The sequence below is a fragment of the Dryobates pubescens genome, chromosome 21, assembly GCF_014839835.1.
Source record: "Dryobates pubescens isolate bDryPub1 chromosome 21, bDryPub1.pri, whole genome shotgun sequence".
Classification (NCBI taxonomy): Eukaryota; Metazoa; Chordata; class Aves; order Piciformes; family Picidae; genus Dryobates; species Dryobates pubescens.
In genome coordinates, this window is record NC_071632.1 from 17,633,604 (window position 1) to 17,652,683 (window position 19,080).

A 19,080-nucleotide genomic window follows, 5' to 3' on the forward strand; every position below is an offset into this window, starting at 1 on the left:
AAGAACATTTGCCTCAGTAAGACCTTTTAGTAGCACTCAGAGAGGCCTAATCTGAAGATCAATTTTCATAGCATAATCAGATGAATTGTTACTGTCCATTTGTACACGCTGGGCCTGGTACCACAGCTCAGAGAGATGATAGTTTAGGGTTCATTCAGGAGAGAAGACACAGCCTGGGAAACAAAGAGAAAATGGGCTGCTGCACATGGCCTGCAAAAGCTGAAGCTCTTGAAATGAAAATGGAGCTGCTTTTTGCTTTAGTGTTTTTTTTTCCCAGCTGGATTTCTCCAACTGGAGAGTTCCAGTGACAACCACACTGATTCTGATCCACAGGCAAAGAAGATGAAGCCTCTGGTGTTTATTCCATATATATCTCTAGTAGCTTTTCAAAGGTAGATCCAGCTACTGCAAAGTGAGTTTTCCAAGAAAAGAGCCTCTGCACCCTGGCTAGCAAAGTACACAGTTATTTGTCCAAGGGCTTTCTTGTTATTATTGGAGCTGTGTGTCAACAAATTAATTTGTCTCAGAACTGGACAGCTCTACCAAAACCCACACATCAGTTCCATCAATGGAGACTGATGAATGGACATTAAAGGGAAGTCCTGATGGCAGGGAGTGCATCCTTTTTATTTACCTTTAATCACACATGATATTTTTATTCCTTTCTCTTCATAGCTGTTTTCTGCTTCATAACATAAAATAGAACTAAGGATTTTCCCTTTGATATTTATTGGTCTAAAAAATGAATCCAAAGGTAAGGTCTTGAAGACAGAATAAAACAGCTTATACAATAGCCTTACTGCTGGAAGAAGACCCTCTCCAGCTACAGATGGGAAAGAAGTAGTTGTCTTAGCTTGCCAGGGCTCTGGAGCTTTGGTGTTGCCATTTCTAAATTGAGATGAAAATTCAGAGCCCCAAAATGGAGTTATAAGCCAGTGATCCAAAAAGCATTTGGACCATCTGTTTTGGCACTTATCAGTTATAATCTGAAGGCGCAAACCCAGAAGCTCTCTTGAACCAAAAGAAACTTTTCAGTGAAAGATTTCAGGCATAAAAATGTTCTGTCACAAACCCCAAATTCCAGTTGAGACAAAATTTATGTCTCTTAGCAAGGTGAAAGAGCCAAAACATTCCACAACAGAGGGAATGTTGACTGTGGAGGCTGCTTTGCAGATTTCCTTAAGCTCAGGAGTTTGAATGGGAAGCCAATAAGCTCCTCTAGAGTTTAATGGGCAACTAGGATTGATTTTGTTAATTTCTGCCAGGCTTTCCCATTTTATGGTTCACAGAAAGCTCATACTTCCGTGCTTCCTAGAATGTTTGCTCCTCTTCATTCCCAGGAAATACAAATGTTATGCTGTTTAGACTTGGCATTGTTATGCAATGTGGTAAAACCCACTCCAAGATTAAGTAATCCAAATTGGCACCAGATCAGTCATTTTAGCTAGAGCATTATAGGCTGTCATTCTGCCCTCAAATGACTCTCATACTGTCCTGACCTGATACTCAGACAGGGCCTTTTGTCACAGAGGTTTGCCTTGCAAAGGTCACAGACACCACAATAGTTCCCTTTGGCACAAAGCAAAGTGCTGGAATATGCTACCTGATCAGGAATAATGAGATGTCATTATGCAGAGTGAGGCATAATGTGGTGGATGGTCATGATCAGGAAGACTGTGAAAGAGACTCCTTAAAGCAGCAGTGAAAGATCAGCTCTTCAGGCAAGCAGAGCAGGACTTCACAAGCCAAGAAGATTCTATGAGGTCCAGTTGTGTTTTTGGTAGAGGGAAGGGTGGGCTTGCCCTCATGTTTCTTCTCTTAATAGTATCAGATGATTTCCACCCCACAGTGCAATTACTGTTAACTCATTAGTGTTTTAATTAGAGCTCAAGTGCAAACCAATGTAGAAAGGTTCAATAAACAACATGAGTTCAGTATAGCTGTTGGCTCATTTTAGGGGGGCTCTCCAGGTTGCTCTAAATTAGATGCAGATATAATGACCTGTATATAATGAGGCACTGTACCCCCATTTTTGGTGCCTTTTTTTGGATCTTTAAAGGGGAAATGTTAAATAGGAAGTGCTGTTCTGGGGAGAACAAAGCCATTATCATGACTCTAAGCTACCTCTGCTATCTGTCGGCGATGCCACCCAAGGACTTTACAGATCTTGATGACTAAAGGGGTTATGATAATTTACAGACTTCCAGGTAGTGACAGGAAAACAAAATGCTGCAAGTATTGCAAAGCTGCTACCTTGTGTTGTCTAAACAGCATTTGTTTGTGAGTTAGTCTCTGTATCAGTGAGTTAATTTACTGTGAGGCTGCTTGTGGGTTTGGGGATGGCTCCCTTGGTGACTCACAATTATATTGTGTGTATCACATCAATTGTATTTCTCTCCTTAAAACATAAAGGAAAGAATTCTTACATAAAACCAGACTGATACTGTGTATTTTTTTCCCCCTCTTTTCAGGTATGCTGCATCTTAACAATTAACACAGAAATTAACTCTCCTGATTTCAGGTTATGGAACATTCAGATTAGTAGCTAGCTTCCTAGGCAACAGAGAAGCTTTTTTTTGGGTGATGAATCACATGAAAGGCACAGCAATGACAAGGTGAGAGCAAAACACTTCTTATCTTTGAGAAAGCTGGCAGCAAATGCCTGCTCTAGAGCATTTGCACCTTTTCCATGGGTGTTGGAGTGGTGTAAGGGACATCTGCACTGAGTCTTGGTTTCCTAAGAGAGGAGACCCCACTGTGAATTCTCTGTTAGGACACCTGCTTTCGTCCTAGGTGGCCTTTATCACAAAGGAATGAAAGGGCAGAATCAGGTTTGTCAGCACTGTCCTTTCTAAAAGCCTCATCTTTTCCATCCACACCCAGTTATTTTCTGGGAAAGCATTCCTCCACTTCAGCTGAAGGCTCAAAATGGTTTATGAACGAGCTTCCTTCTTCTTCTGCCTTCTGTTGGTTGGCACAGGAGACAGAGTGTTGGGTAAACACATAAACAGCCTCTTAACTGTAGGCAGCACTGGAAAGGAAACTACAACAAGAAAGCCAACAAACACACAGCAGTGATGAGGATGTGGAAGATGCAGGTCAATGTACCAGTTCCTTAACTTGTAGAAGTAGATGAATATATCAGTTCCTTAACTTGATGACTGTATTTTTCTAATCAATGTGCATGATGGAATGGCCCTAGCTCTCAAAAGCCTCAAGTGGATGAGCAGATGTTGTAACCACCTGGTTTAGAACATCTTTCCTTCCCACAGCTGAAAACATTGCACAAAGGAACACAAACAGCATTACAGAGGCAGGAGGAAAGAATGGCCTAAGTTCAAGGAAACAGCCAAAACCAGATCACTGCAATTCTGACTTGCAGTGTTAGCTACCATGGCACAAACAAGGTCAGCTTCAGAGAACAACTGAAGATGTTTGACCTTGTTTGTGTCTTATTTAACATAAAAGCAAATGTGGAACATCACAAAAGTCTATCAAATTATCCCTCAATGGGAGGTGGCAGTGTCCTTCTACCCACACACACTCACCAGAAGAACAAGAATCACTGGTCCTTGATATATGTAGTCAATGTATTTCCCTGGCTCCTTTCCAAACCAGCACCTGTAAGAAAGAAAACAAATAGAAAGAAAATAATTTATAAAGGAGAATGCACTTCTTTGAGATTGTGCTACCATAGGACACCAGAGTGAGATGTTAGAATCACAGAATTGTTAGGGTTGGAAGGGACCTCAAGGATCATCCAGTTCCAACCCCACTGCCATGGGCAGGGACACCGCACACTAGATCAGGTTGCTCAGAGCCACATCCAGCCTGGCCTTGAAAACCTCCAGAGGTGAGGCTTCCACCACCTCCCTGGGCAATCAGTTCCAGTGTCTCACCACTGTTTAATTATGCACATGGTGTATACACAGTTGTTTAATTATACACATGATCAACAAGTGGTGAAGTTTTCTGCTACAAAGTCACCTTTTCTTTGCCCATGGATCTAAGCCCCATTTTCCCCTCCAATTAGACCATTTGTGTTCCCACTATGTTTCTGGCTATTGCCCATGTAAGTATTTCTAAGGAATGTGAGAACCTGCTGTAAAGGGGCATGCAGAAGATGTGTCCTGCTGAGTCTGAAAAGGGCTGAAAGGCGGAAAAAAAGTCTGGTTTTTATGGCAGTGCTCAGAGACATTTAAACTCCATGAAGTAAGGGCTGTGACTTTGAACAAGTATGTCTCAAGCTGTAAGGAAATGCTGTCTAAATACTGTACTGAATGAATAAGGAGTTGATCCCATAGTCTCTGAACCAAGCTGGTGACCACCAAGTCCAGCATACAGCACAGAATTAATATGAAGCTAGCAAATAACTGGTCCAACATCACCCAAAGGAAATCAACTCAGGTTAAGAGAAACCAAAGGTAAACTGAAGGGCCTGGAACTAGCAGAGGCTGGATGTGTCATGTGTGATGAATTGCTGTCTGGATTTCTACCAATTACAAGTGTTCTTCTCCCTGCTGTGTTATATGATGGACTAAGCCTGTGATCCCACAGCACTCCACACTGACATTCACTCCATTCTCTTAGCTGAGAGTTAATAAATCAGTTTTATTTATGTCAGTCAATTAATCTGCAACCAGGCTCAGGTCTGGACTCAATCACACCGTTACATTTTCCTTGATGCAGTTTTGGCACAGGCTAAACAACAGCCAGCTTGAAACTATTCCTGGGGAACAAATCTAGAGCTAGCATCAGCCAGAGGATGTTCCCAATATTCTACAAACTGCAGCTACCCCAATTTGGATACCAAGAGGGTTTAAAAATATGGATGTGAACTACTTCATGCTATTTTGACTCCAGCCCTAGGAATGATTCCAAGCCCAGATAAATTAATATTGCAGATAGAGCCACATGGTCTGGAACCTGGATCCACTAAGCAGATACAACCTTATTATCACAATGACTTAAAGTTTTGGTCAGTGGAGTTCCAGACCTCTTAGGGAGAAGATTCTGGAGTTCAAGTGTCTGTGAGGTTCCACCCCCCACCCCCTCCCCCCTTTTTGTGGGTATCACATAACAAGTCTACACAGCAAAAATTATGGCAATGTGACAAAACATAAGCTTAGTGCCACTGGAGACATGAAAACAAGGATAATTCCTGAGCCAGGGAGAGCATGGAGACAGGTGCAGATTTGCACTTTTACAAGCATGCAGGAAATAATACTTGTGGCCTCAAAGTGGTTGCAGTCTGTAGGGCATGACCACATGAGCTGAAGGCACATAAACCAAGACTGAGGAAAGCTATGGTTCAGATGAAATTATTTGGAATCACATAATGCTGCCCAAGCCTTTCTCCAAAGAGTGTTGATTGCTAAACCAGAAGGAGCTGTTTGACCACTGCAAAATGCACTCTCTGAACTCACTGCAAAGAAATGCTGAGCAGCAGGTATCTAGGAACACAATCAGTATCACACAATGTGATTTTGTGTGCTTTGTGTGCTACAGGCTGGGGTCAGAGTGGCTGGAGAGCGGCCAGGCAGAGAGGGACCTGGGGGTACTGGTCGATGGTAGGCTGAACATGAGCCTGCAGTGTGCCCAGGTGGCCAAGAGGGCCAATGGCATCCTGGCCTGAATCAGGAACAGTGTGGCCAGCAGGAGCAGGGAGGTCATTCTGCCCCTGTACACTGCACTGGTTAAGCCACACTTTGAGTCCTGTGTTCAGTTCTGGGTCCCTCAGTTTAGGAAAGATGTTGAGATGCTGGAAGGTGTCCAGAGAAGGGCAACAAAGCTGGGGAGGGGTTTGGAACACAAGCCCTATGAAGAGAGGCTGAGGGAGCTGGGGTTGCTTACCTGGAGGAGACTCAGGGGAGAACTTATTGCTCTCTACAACTACCTGATGGGAGGTTGTAGACAGGCAGGGGCTGGTCACTTCTCCCAGGCAACCAGCACCAGAACAAGAGGACACGTTCTCAAGCTGTGCCAGGGGAGGTTCAGACTGGATGTTAGGAAGAAATTCTACACAGAGTGATTGCCCATTGGAATGTGCTGCTCAGGGAGGTAGTGGAGTCACCATCATTGGAGGTGTTTAGGAGGAGACTTGATGGGGTGCTTGGTTTAGTTGATTAGATGGTGTTGGATGATAGGTTGGACACAATGATCTTGAAGGTCTCTTCCAACCTGGTCTGGTCCATTCCATTCCATTCCATTCCATTCCATTCCATTCCATTCCATTCTATTACTTGATTGAATTTCTACATCTTTTATGTTCCAAGTGAAGGAAAGAGCTTTAAATACCTCAGAAATACAAACCATTCCCTGGTGCACAGACAGCAAATTGCTGTGCACTGCTAATTTTGCAAGTAATCTTCCAGAATCTGGTGATGAGAGCAAGACTTGGAATAAGATACTTCCTCCAGCTAAGTTATCATCCAAGAAAAACTCCCCAGGGCAGTCTTACACGAATGAAATTGATTTTTCTGTTTGTGTTTTTTTTAGTTATGGTGATGGAAAGATATGGAAAAAAAATACATAGAAAATATGCCAAGGCAGGAAACACAACTCTCCAGAACTTGCAAGACCTGCATTTGAGAGAGGTTTTTTGAAGGGCATTTTGGGAGAATTATTATACATTGCCTGAAACACAGAGAACCAGGTGCTGGTAGAAGAGGAGTTTCTGGGAAGCTGGCTGTTTGAGCAGAGGAACCTAACAGAGGGACTAATAAGAAACAGACTGAGGCATGTTGCAGAAATTAGTGGGCTAGGAAAAGTCAGCAGAGAATTTGGAACAGAGCTGGTGAAGCACAAATGAGCTTCCAGTGCAAAGGCTGCTCACTGCTCTTTGGAATTTAAATATTGCTTAACTATTAAGACCATACTGCAGAGCAAAGTGCTGGCATTAATTATCTGGAGCTCAGCATTAGACCAAGGTTGCACTGAGTGAAGCATTGTGTGTGTTACAGACACTTCCAGACAATCCAAAGAAACAAGGCTGTGGCCAAAGGGAGACTTCCACAACACAGGCATCTGCAGGGGAGCCTGATGCTCCAGGTTCCCTTTGTAGCTGTAACAAACCACAAAGCAGCATCTCTAGGATGCTGTTCATCTCATTAGGCTACAGAATAGAACTGCCACATTGTTATTAAAAATTGCTAATATCTCAGGATAAAATGTCTAATATATATACATAAAATCTATATTAATATATATATTTTATGTATATATACACACATTTCTAATATAACAGGATAGTAAGTGGGAGAGGACAGATAATTGCAGGTGATACTGAAAAAGTCTGCATTTGATTAGCTGTACTTCACATGTACAGTCTAAGTGTTCAAACTGGGACCTTAACTGAGGAATTGCAAACATTTCTCTCAGTCATCTTAACTCTTACTTTAAATCCAACATAAGCTGCTATTTGGGCAAGAAAATCAGCACTGCCTTATTTCTTTAATACCAGAAAGGGAAATCAAGCCACTGACAATGACTTGGTGCATCAGAATTTTAATGCTATCAGTGTTAAATAAAAGCTGGTTTGTTTGTTTGCTTGCTTTTACCTCTGAAAGAATAAACAAGCACTCCCTGAATATTAGAATCATAGAATCAACCAGGTTGGAAGAGACTTCCAAGATCATCCAGTCCAACCTATCTCCCAGCCCTATCCAATCAACTAGATCATGGCACTAAGTGCCTCATCCAGGCTTTTCTTGAAGATCTCCAAGGATGGTGACTCCACCACCTCCCTGGGCAGCACATTCCAATGGCAAATCACTCTCTCTGTGAAGAACTTCCTCCTAATATCCAGCCTGAACCTCCCCTGGCACAACTTGAGACTGGGTCCCCTCATTCCGTTGCTGGTTGTCTGGGAGAACAGACTGACCCCCACCTGGCTACAGCCTCCCTTCAGGTAGTTGTAGACAGCAGTGAGGTCTCCCCTGAGCCTCCTCTTCTCCAGGCTAAAAAAGGACAATTGAAGAGCACAATTTAGGAAGACAGACCTGATTAGACTCAGAGATGTAAACATTCCTCTACTGAACAGCACTAATTAATGTTCTTCATAGTTCCTTACACAACAAAACCCACCATGGTTTTATCATTATTGTTAATTAGATCTTACTAATGTTCTTCCCTTTAACCAACTCTCCATCAAGGAAATGGCTACAATAATTCTTAATCAGTTGTGTGTTTTGGGTTTGGTTTTTTTATTGAGACTTAGCAGCAGTGTTTTTTTGCAGAGCTGTCAGGTTTTTGCTGAAGAACTGCTATGCCCCAGGCAGGGTATTTGCCACAGTACCAATTATATTTGACTCACTGTGCAGAACATAGTCTCTAGGAGGTACGAAATTGAGGAAAAAAAAATTAAGGAGTTGGTTGAGGCATTTTCTTAACAGTCTTCCTATGTGCTATTTTCAGCTTTTAAACTACTATGAGCTACACAACGTGAATCCCAGTTCAACCTCAGGCTACAGCTGAAATGCTTACTCAGATGGAGGAGTTCCCCACTTCCTCCTGAATTTTGGGCTGTCCATGGGGATACCCAAACAGTCTTAGGAGCTGTTGTTTTCCACGGGTGCAGGTTGCTAGGTCTGGCAATAGCATCATTTCCCCAGGGGTCAAGAACAGCAGAGCACATCAGCTAGGCCAGCTGTGGAGAGCAGCCTGTTTTCACGGAGCAGCCAAGGTTGGCAGGGACCTCTGGAAACTAAGTCCATCCCTCTGCCCCAAGCAAAATCAGCTGAAGCTGATTGCTGAAAGCTGTGCCTAGCTGGCTTTTGAAAGTTCCAAGGACAAAGACTGCACAGTTTCCCTGGGGACCATCCTTCGACCTCACAGTAAAAAGGTATTTCCTGGTGTTCATATGTAATTTTACGTGTTTCACTTTGAGCTGTTGCCTCTTTCCCTGTCACTGGGCACCAACCCAAGTGTCTGGATCCACCTTCTTCATATCCTCCTATAAGGTATTTATAAGCACTGATAAGATCCCCTTGAGCCTTCTCTTGACTCCAGGCTAAACACTCTCAACGCTTGCAGCCTCTCCTCATATGAGAGATACTCCATTATCCCGGCAGCAATTATTTCTCCAAGCCAGGGATTAGTTTTATCTCATCTGTCTACATTTGCACACAGTTACAGAATTCAGATGCAAAGCATGATTTCTCTATCATCCCAGCACAGTGAAAGGATTTTGTAAATGCCAGGAAGTTTAGTCCAAACTGTCCCAGGGGCTGGCAGACTGGAGACAAGAACAGACCATAACTAAGTTAAACACACACATGTGCACATCTCACACACATGTATTCATCCTGTGCTTCAGCTGGGCTGATTAGCACAACCTGTTCCCTTCCTGAGCCTGGGAGGCAGTGAGCAGGAACTAATCTGAAGAACCACATACATTAATGCTTGAGATGACTGAATATTTATGGCAATTGACAGGCCCTCAGCAAGTTATTTATCTCCTTTTATTTGGGTTCATTTATTTTACTGAGTCTCCTCTCCATGTGCAAATGCAAAAGGCAGATTTCATTTAACAGCCCTTTGCCTTAGAGCTTTAATGTCCTTATCAGCTCTTCATTTACAAGAGCTCTGGCTGCCTGGGTGTATGTGCTGGATCAAAGGACTGGCACTCCTGAAGCATCCAGCCTCCATTTCTCAAGCAGAGTAAATCACGTGAATCTTGGCCCCAGCACTAGCAATAAGTGAATGCAACACTGAGGCTCCAGGCCACCACACCTCACACTGTGGTGGGCAGAAACCAAATTCTGCACTTTCTCAATGCACAACACATTTGGAGTGATGAGGAAAGGAAGCAGTGATACAGATGATGCAGTGGTTTCTCCATCTATCCACCTTGTGTGCAGCGCCACGCCAGCGTGTTTCTATCAGGGGCCCTACTCTTCAGTATTTCTTTTGGCAGTATTGAGCAGCCTTCCCAAATGCGGTGCTCAAACCTCAGTGCTGAACTTATGCAGAACAAGAATGTTTAATGTGCATCAGCATGAATAAAGGATCTGGTGTTTTGCCTCTCCAGGTTTCAAGACACAAGTTTGGGTTATTTTGCTTTGTGATGTTTAAAGGTGACCAGTTCATCACCTCCACGGTCACCATTAGGGCTACAGAAGAGAGACTGGTCAGGGTTTCAAAAGTTTGTGGGGAGGAAAGGAACTTAGCCCATCACATAATTCCTCCCCATCCAATCCAACTCCCTTCCAGTCAGGAAAACCAGTGCATGTAAGTCTAATTTATCCAACCTGCTTTAGGCTTCTCCAGATGAGATGAAATTCACCCCAGACTGCATTTACTGTTTTGACTGATCACTGCTGATCATGAGAGCACAGATTAGTGCAGATGCAGACACCTACAAGGTAGACATACTTAATCAGATGTACTACAGAGAGACAGACAATGTGGTCATATGAAAAGCAGATTCATGGAGAAAAGAATTCTTTTAAGGATAGGGAAGAGAGATGTAACAGATAATAGACATTGATCCAAACACCAGTTGGTAAGTATAAGCTGATCTATATCAATGTTTGGGGGGAAGATTTCCCCAAACACAGATGCCTCTTTATCTCCCACATTTTTCAATTTCATGCAGTAGCTGCTTCCAACTGGAAAAGCCAGAAAGAGAAATGCAAAAATTCCAGTCATAAGACTACTCTTGGCAGCCTGTCAACCGAATTCTGCACATCCAGAAGGTTAAATCCTTTAGCACTCGGCTGTAGCTTTTACCAAGGTCTTGCTCAAGCAAAATTCCCATTGAAGGAGATTGCCCTGACTGTAAATCACGTATAAAGCTATCAGATGAGAGCTTCAGGGCTTGGCCAATGGTATTTGGGAAAGGTATTTCCAGGAGATGACTCAAGTGGTGCTCTGAAATTTGAGATGGTCTGGATTTGGATGGAGGTGGTGTGACCTTTCCTCTTTCCTATCAATCAGTCTTATTTCTAAATTACCAGCTCAGCCTGCAGGCGTTCCTTAATTAATTTAGAGAGCCACAGAAACACAAATCTTAACATTACTTACTGTTCATTCTCATAATACAGTTTGCCAATGGCCCAGGCAATGATGATTGGGCAAGGAATACCTGCAACAGCAAAAAACCCAGGAGTTAATCACAACCCATCCAGATGGATGATACAGATGTAGATTCAGATTTGTGTGAGAAGAGTCTTGGGTAATGAACTGGAAGACTCTGAATCAAGTGGTCTTATCTTCCTATACTTCAGACATGGCAACTGTGAAGACTTCTTCATGTATGCCTTTTACCTTACTCATGATGAGAAGGCACTGATGGCTTGCACTGAGCCTGCGTCCGCTGTAAGCCCTACCTCTTTTTCACCAGGACTGCTGCTCTGACAGATGGTTCCAAGCCTGTGCTGAGGGACCAGCTTCTGCTGTTGCAGCTTGGGAAAAGAAGCAGCCTTTGCTCTTGCCCAAGCTGACACAGCAGAAGTGAGATAACAGGGCATGCAATGAACTGTTTTTCCATCTGAGTAGCCACAAGCATAGTACAAAGATGACATTACTCTCTGTTAAAGCCTGTTTTCTTGGAAGAAATGCCTCAGCAGTCCAAAGGACAGCTGTAAGGCTAGCCTAGCAGATAATCAGGCTTCTCTTCTAGTCAGCTCCTTGCTCAGAAGTGTCTCTTGAGGCTGAGTGGTCCACACAGTATAGACAGTACCTTTTCCATTCCATGCCATGCTGAGCAGCAGTGTATGAAGGATTGTGATCACTGCTTTGTTGATCACAGTGAAAAGGATGTCGTATGAACTGCTGGATGACCAAAATGCAGAGCCTGGGAGTTATCTTTCCCTTTAACTGAGGAGATAAATGAAGAAGATAGCTCCAGCAATAATCCATTAGCTTTATCTCATCACCACACTGAAGAACTGAGCTGATCTCACGCTGTTCTGATGAAGTTAGGATTGAATGTCAGATTTCACCACAGTGGGATTTTTACACTTTATTCATCAAACCATATCATAGAACAGCTTGAGTTGAAAGGGACTTTAAAGATAATCTATTTCCAATTCCCCTGCCAGGGGCAGGGACATCTCCTAACACACCAGGCTGCTCAAACCTCATCCAGTCTGGTCTTGAACAATTTGAGGGATGAGGCATCCACAGCTTCTTTGGGCAGCCTGTTCCAGTGCCTCACCACCCTCTGGAAGGGGTTGCCCAGGGAAGTTGTGGATGCCTCATCCCTAGAAGTGTTCAAGTGTTCTTGCTGCTCTTGTCTATATCCTTTTAATGCCAGGTACCATGTAACACCATTTTGAACACACAAGTGACTTACACCATCCTATGAAGAGGAAGACCCATTTCCGCAGCTTGTCTGTGGAGTAAGTCATCACTATAGCAGTGTGTAAGTAGCAGCCTTCCACAAACATCCAGAAGAAATTGGTCACCACAAAATAGTTGTAGACAGTGGTAATACATCGACACCAAGGCTGGAAAGGAAACAGAAGAGAGTGGTTTTAATTGATGGTGAGAACATTGAATAGCTTCGACGTTGTTATTCCCTTACAAATCAATGACAAAAATCATTCTTGAGATGCAGACTTATACCTGGCACTTGGAATCACAAGGTCTGAGGAGCAGTTTGGAACTCATAGCTATGTTTGTGACTTTCTGCTGAGGCTTGGCTTTGGCCACAGCATGCAGGACCTCCTGTACCTGAGCAAGTCTGGAAAGTTAGCATGCCATGAAGTACGTCCACATCAGCAGTCTGCAAGCAATTTAAGAAGCAGCCATGTGGAATGAAGACATGAGGAGGCAGGTCATTTGACTACACATGATCTTTCAGGGAGGTACAACCATAGCCTAGATGGCTGTAGCCAAACATGATATAAGAGTGTAAGCATCATAGTCCACCTGCTGAACATCTCCAAGAAAATATAAGGTAAAAGTTAGCATCACAGTTTTGCTTCATTTCCAACAAAGAGAAGAAACACTGCTGTGATTTAGGGGGAAAAAGTTGTATTACTCTAAAGATAAGCTTTTGTTTCACTTTAAAGATGGGCTTTTATCAGCCTCTTCATCCTCTACCCCTGCCTTCAATCTGTAAGTCACATCACTGCACACATCTGAGGCACTTAGTGCCATGGTCTCGTTGATTAGACAGGGTTGGGTGATTGGTTGGACTTGATGATCTTGGAGGTCTCTTCCAACCTGGCTGATTCTGTGATTCTGTAAGTTCAACAGGATTTTTTTGGTCAGGCTGACTGTATCAATCAGAGTATCTGTGCAGTCAGAGCACAGCTGTGGAATACACAGCTATAGGGAGGCAGATGGTAAGATCATATCAATAAATCACAAGTAACTGCTGATGGTAATTTCCATAGAGCTACACACAGAGGTCTGGGAAAATTCCTTTCTGTGCAAGCAGGCATTCAGCCTATTCCCTGAAGCATGACATTAATTACCTGTGTTGGCTGGTATCACTGATGTCATTTTTGGTCTCACCATTTCCCAACCTTTTAATTAACTCTCCCTGAAATATTTGAAACTTTTGACCTCTGGTTAATTTTATTTCAGATTTCATATGCTGTACACACAGATGATCTCTAGGCAGCCAACAGCACAGCAGATGCACCATTAAATGCAGCAAAATGCTGTGCATTAAGAATTTATTGGATAAGAAATGGAGTTACAGAATGATAGCCTGTTCTCAAGTTGCCATCACTTCTCTTTATTGAGCTGAAATAAACAGAAGAAATCTTTTTGGGGTGTGTTAAAACTTTCATTTCTCTATTATTTCATTAAGATTGGAAATCTGGTTTGGCTTTGTCTGCAGCAGAGGATTAAAATGAAAACAATTCAAGAGGATGGAGGATTCTGTATGTCCAAGCTCTGTTTAAGCAAAATTAAATTTGCTTCCCCCCCCCCCTCTTCTTTTGGCTTGAGCAAAGGAACATAAAGCCACAAACAAACCCAAACCCTAATTTTGGCTAACATCAAGCAAATATTTTGGCTCCATTCCTGACTGATCCCCCACCAGCAAGACTAAGTTCCCAGAGACTCTGATTCTCACATTCCATTTTTGAAGGGATGAGCATTGAATTAAAGCTTTCCCTGTGGCCTCAATCTCATGTAAATTCCCTCAGATCAAGTCTAGACCCTTGTTCCCCTCTCTCCCTCAGCTGCAACACTTACACAGGTTTTGCTCCTCTCCACAGCTGCTCTTTTCCACAAAAACTGTACAAAACAATGTTACCTGAGCCTGTAGAACCTGTGTCACAACTGAGTGGAACTGGCCAGCAGGCTGGGAATATACTGGGCCAGATAGAGACGAATAGCAGTGAGATCTCCCTCTGCATCGTTTCCATAGGCAACCAGAATAAAATGAATTTGGAACAATTCCTTTTGTAATTATGGATTTATTACTATGAAATAACAAGCCAATTAGCTTAACTCATTCATGTATACCTTTTCATTTATTTGACCAAGGGTTTTTGATCCCCACATGTATTCTCCACCAGGCTCCAGATATCTTCAGCAAATCCCCTTCTTGATTTATCGACATCAGCGTTATAACTTCATGCAAAATATTTCCATGCTGAGTCCTTGATGCTTCTGTGACTGCATTATTTCATCTCCACTGATCAGCACAGGAGAGATCAGATAATGAACTAGCACAAATGACATCAGTCCCATTGATTTTGGTGGTGATATTTTGACTGAATTATACCACAGTAAGACCATAAAGTTATCACTAATCTTGTATAAAGCACTTTCCCCCAAAGACCTCTGTGTTCTGCAAAGAAGATGAGTTAATGGAAACTGAGGCATGTGAGGATCTGTCCCTGCATTTGCAGGCTTATTTTTTGTTCCTGGCACTTTGCAGTCACCTCTTAAAAGGCACCTGAAAACCTGACTCCAGTTGATTGCTCCTAAAGGAAAGCAAACATCTCTATTAAGAATTTCAGTATTGTCATGAGGCTAAAACATGCAGGGTGAAGCTCTCCTCAATAATGCTGATGCACCACCAGCTTCTGTAGTCTGAAAACATCAGAAATGCAGATAAATCAAACAGGGAATTAACAGAAGCTACATCTTCTGAAAGGAGCACCTGACTGAGAAATAATACAGAGTTATCCATGGACTACTTCTTTATCTAGGGTCTAATGACTTTTCTATTTGTTGTCCCAGAGTATGGGATTAAAGGTCAGGTGTCAAATCTTGCATTTGAAAGGTTAACCAAGGATGATGAGTGCACAGCTGACATTAAGCTGATAGGATATCCAGGTTCCTGGGGTGGCATTTAATTTCTACAGGAACAATTTCCTTTCATAGAAGCTTTCATAGAATTGTTTCAGTTAGAAAAGCCTTAATGTCATTGAGTCCAACTATCAACTAATTTCTACCAAGTTTGATGCTAAACCAACACAGAGCAGAGTGACCTTGGCAGGCTGGATGGGCAGGCAGAGGCCAATGGGATGAGATTTAATAAGGCTAAGTGCAGGGTTCTACACTTTGGCCACAACAACCCCAAGCAGCACGATAAGCTGGGGCAGAGTGGCTGGAGAGCAGGTTGGTGGAGTCACCATCCCTGGAGGATTGGACGTGGCACTTGAAGCCATGGTTTAGTTAGCCATGAGGTGTTAGGTAATAGGTTGGACTTGATGCTCTCTGAGGTCTTTTCCAACCTTATTGATTCTATGATTCTATGAACACCAGTGGAGCCACACAGACTAATACTAGCTATAGAACCAGCTCAAAATCTATAGGCACTTTAGGCCAAATTCTTCCAGAGAAAGTAAGAAAGGGATGTGTGTTTATATGTGTGTATGCTTGCTTGCAGCACACAGTTTTTGATTGATTATGGAGGTTAATATCAGGGGACAGCCCTAAAAGGAGAATACTCCACTAGAAAGATATTTTAAGGGAAAGAGAATAGTAAAAAAACTCCTGCCAAGGGACTGTGAGAATGGACTACTTGCCAAAGAAATGTAGATTTATACCCCAAGAAAATAAAGAAGAATGCTTTTTCTTTTGGAGTGGATGCTTTTAATCCACTCTGAAAACCTCATACTACTGGGGCTGCTGGGTGACTAAACAGGGGGGAGGCATTAGAGTGCTTACATAGGGACTGATTCGATGTCCTCACTCAGACAAGCATCTGCAGTTGGGAGTTACTTTGGTAAACAACAACAGGGAGAGCAAGAGAAGTGAGAGCATGGTGGCAAGCTGCACTTCTCAGGAGTGTTCAATGCCATGCAAAGATGGCCTACTTCTTGACCCCTTCAACCTTCTCATTTTTTATTGTGTGGCTCTCTCAGGTCCCCATAACTGTCTCTGACTCTTGGTTACCCATCAGAAAGCTGACTTAGCTAGCTATGGCAGCAGAAAACTCCTCCTTGCATTTTTTTGTGGCTAGGTTAGTTTTCCCACAGTTTAGTGAGTTCAGTCCCAAGGGTTGAGTCCTCCCCAGGGGGTCTAGAAAAGGAGAAAAGCTAGTGTAAAAAGCAGCAGCACAAGCTGAGGTGGAGTGTTTGGGTCTGTGAAGGAACAAAACATTCCTTTCAAAGCCAGGGAGCTGCTGCTGGATGCTGCCCATACCACAGAACTTCATCCATAAGCCTGGCACGGTGAAGAAGGGGTTAGTGGCGCAATGGAATTTTGTGGAAAACAGCCACAAAGATATCAACAAGCAACAATTGTAGTTTCAGGTCCTATTTCTTATTCTTTTGAAGATCTCACTGGCTACAGGCAGCCTATTGTCATCAGACAAAGCAGCTGACTCAGAGCCTGGACAGATAAAACACTTCTTTACTCTCTTCATGAAGACATTGCCCTCTGCAGTGCTTTCCCTACCCAGGTGCACATCAAGATGCTCTGACAGAAATGTTCCAGACCTACCAACTGCAGTGTCTTGCACAATACTCTCTCACAGCCTCCAAATTTGGAAATCACCTGGGGGTCAATGAAAAGAAGAGAGAAACTTTTGGGCAGGATTTTTACTTTACTTTGGCATTCACTAATGAGAAAATAAATGAAAGTGCAGCAAATCTAGGCTCATTTTCTTTCTCCTCTTGAGATTAGATGAAAGCCACTCTGAGCATGTGGATAGGTGAAATATTTCTGTCTGATTCAGCATCCCTACCTGCTCCCAGGCTGCATGGCAGACATGCTACCTCCAAGCACTTACTTCATTGCTTTCATGTATGTTGTGATCTATCATCTGAAGCAGAAACCACATCACATTCCTCAGGATGAACGTGGTGATCAGGTTCCAGTGGATGATATTCCGCAGGCATCTGATACTCCTGAACAGGGGAATGAGACATTTAAAACATCATCTGTAGTGAATATATACACAGACATATTCCTGACTCTATAAGATAAACAAGGTAATTCTGCTCACTTGCAAATTTCCTCACAGTTTCCCCCCCCTCTATTACCTTCCCTACACTATGAAACTGAAGGTTTGTCTGTCCAGTGGGTCAGCAGTAACAGTCTATGAGGGCTGTCTGTAGCTTTTATCATTACCATCTGGGTCTGGTCCCTTCTCTGGATCTCAGAGCAGACTTCAAAGCCCAAACTTGGCTTTTGCAGTGTAGTCACAATAAACATGAAAGACAAAAATACAAAATAGCACTAGGAGGATGGCAAAGCCTGTGCTTCTTTTCCTTCCTATGCACCTTTCCTCCAGAAACCAGAGCAGAACTTCTGCAAAGCCAGGTACAACAATTTGCCTCTTTTTGACCAGAATCAGTTCAGCAAGTGAAACAGTTTCTACTGGAAAGACTCAAATGGCCATTTCATCCTTGGGCAGTACTTTTGCTCCTCTCTGCTCCATCTTTAGAACAACCAGAAGTGACAAGTGCCTAACAACCAGGCTGCACTGGGGTCTGCTGCATGTTCACAGAAGGAGATTTGGTGACAAATATCTGTGCTGGAGTGACAAAACTGGAATAGTTTACATGTGGTTAGTCTCTTGAACAGGCTTGCCTGGGTGAAGTTCAAAGGTTTCAGACTCATGAATACAACAGGAGAGCATGGACTGCCTGGTTTTCTGGCTGAGCCAAGCTCACTTGAACAACATAGAGCTGCTTACTCTCCTTCAGCAGAAAAAATTTGTTTCTGATTTCAGTTCTTCTCCAGCCCTTACTCAGATCTAAGATTGGAGCACAGTGTAAAATATGAGCTACAATAAGTTGAGACACAGTACCATAAAACAAAAGAGGGGACATCTTAAACAGGGCTTGCTGCTGAAAATGGCTCCAGGAGGCAGCCAGTGCATGATGCTGACGCCTGCAACTGAAGTATCATTGAAGCTATACAGTAAGTTACTCATTACAGATTCAGTTTTCTAGCACAAGACCATTTGTCCTCTCATTCTTTGTGAAAACAGTAAAGTCAGGCAGATGCCAAGTTGTAGGTTTGCACTTACAGAGTATTCAATTAAATGTTTTCTTCTTAGCTAAATGCAGAGCACTTCAGTTGTAAACACTTCAGTTGTTAACACTTCCACGGGGGTTCAAATAGCTGCTGCATTTCCTGGGATCACTGGGTCAGGATTTTGCATCTGACATAGCAATCTCCCTGCTTGCAAAGGAAGCTGTCAAGCACAGAAAGTGGTGTTCTCAAAGCTGCTCAACTGTAACTTCCTGTAGCTCATCGCAGTGCCAGCAGAAAGAGAGGGCACAACCCAGTAACAAACTTCACTGTTGCCTCAGGCCTTTTCCATGACAAACAAGCCAGCCTTCTTACAACAAACACTATTTTGTTATCATAGAACACTTATTGCACTTTTCCTAGGACCCAATTAGTCAGTCTTAGGGCTAAAAGCAAGTCTCTCAAGAATTCCACATCAATCCAGCAGAAGAACAAATAGAAGGCCTCCCATGTATGAGCCACTGCAGCTTACAGAAAGCTGCTCAGTGGTATAACCCTACCAAGTCAGTGTTAAAATAGCTTCAGGTATGAAATTGGTATTTGATTTTGAGAGCCTTAGTGACTCATGGCTGGAGTCAATTTGGAAAACAAATCTCCAGCTGCTCAGATGCATTCACTTTTATTTAGCCTACAAATCCCAAAAGCTCTGCTCTCAGCGTAACCAGTGATAGCAGGGAA

At 43.0% G+C, this 19,080-nt stretch overlaps 1 protein-coding gene across 5 annotated transcripts in view; it reads right to left on the reverse strand.

Annotated features, from left to right (window-relative positions):
- Nucleotides 1-19,080, reverse strand: part of CRHR2 (corticotropin releasing hormone receptor 2) — a 136,954-nt gene that overhangs the window by 20,666 nt on the left and 97,208 nt on the right. For all 5 annotated transcript variants that reach the window (XM_054171242.1, XM_009899109.2, XM_054171245.1 and 2 more), the window contains 4 exons: nucleotides 17,153-17,270; nucleotides 12,299-12,452; nucleotides 11,026-11,086; nucleotides 3,549-3,621 (listed from right to left, as the gene is read on the reverse strand). In XM_054171242.1, coding sequence (XP_054027217.1) covers nucleotides 3,549-3,621; nucleotides 11,026-11,086; nucleotides 12,299-12,452; nucleotides 17,153-17,270 — 406 coding nt within the window. The remainder of the gene's footprint in view (nucleotides 1-3,548; nucleotides 3,622-11,025; nucleotides 11,087-12,298; nucleotides 12,453-17,152; nucleotides 17,271-19,080) is intronic.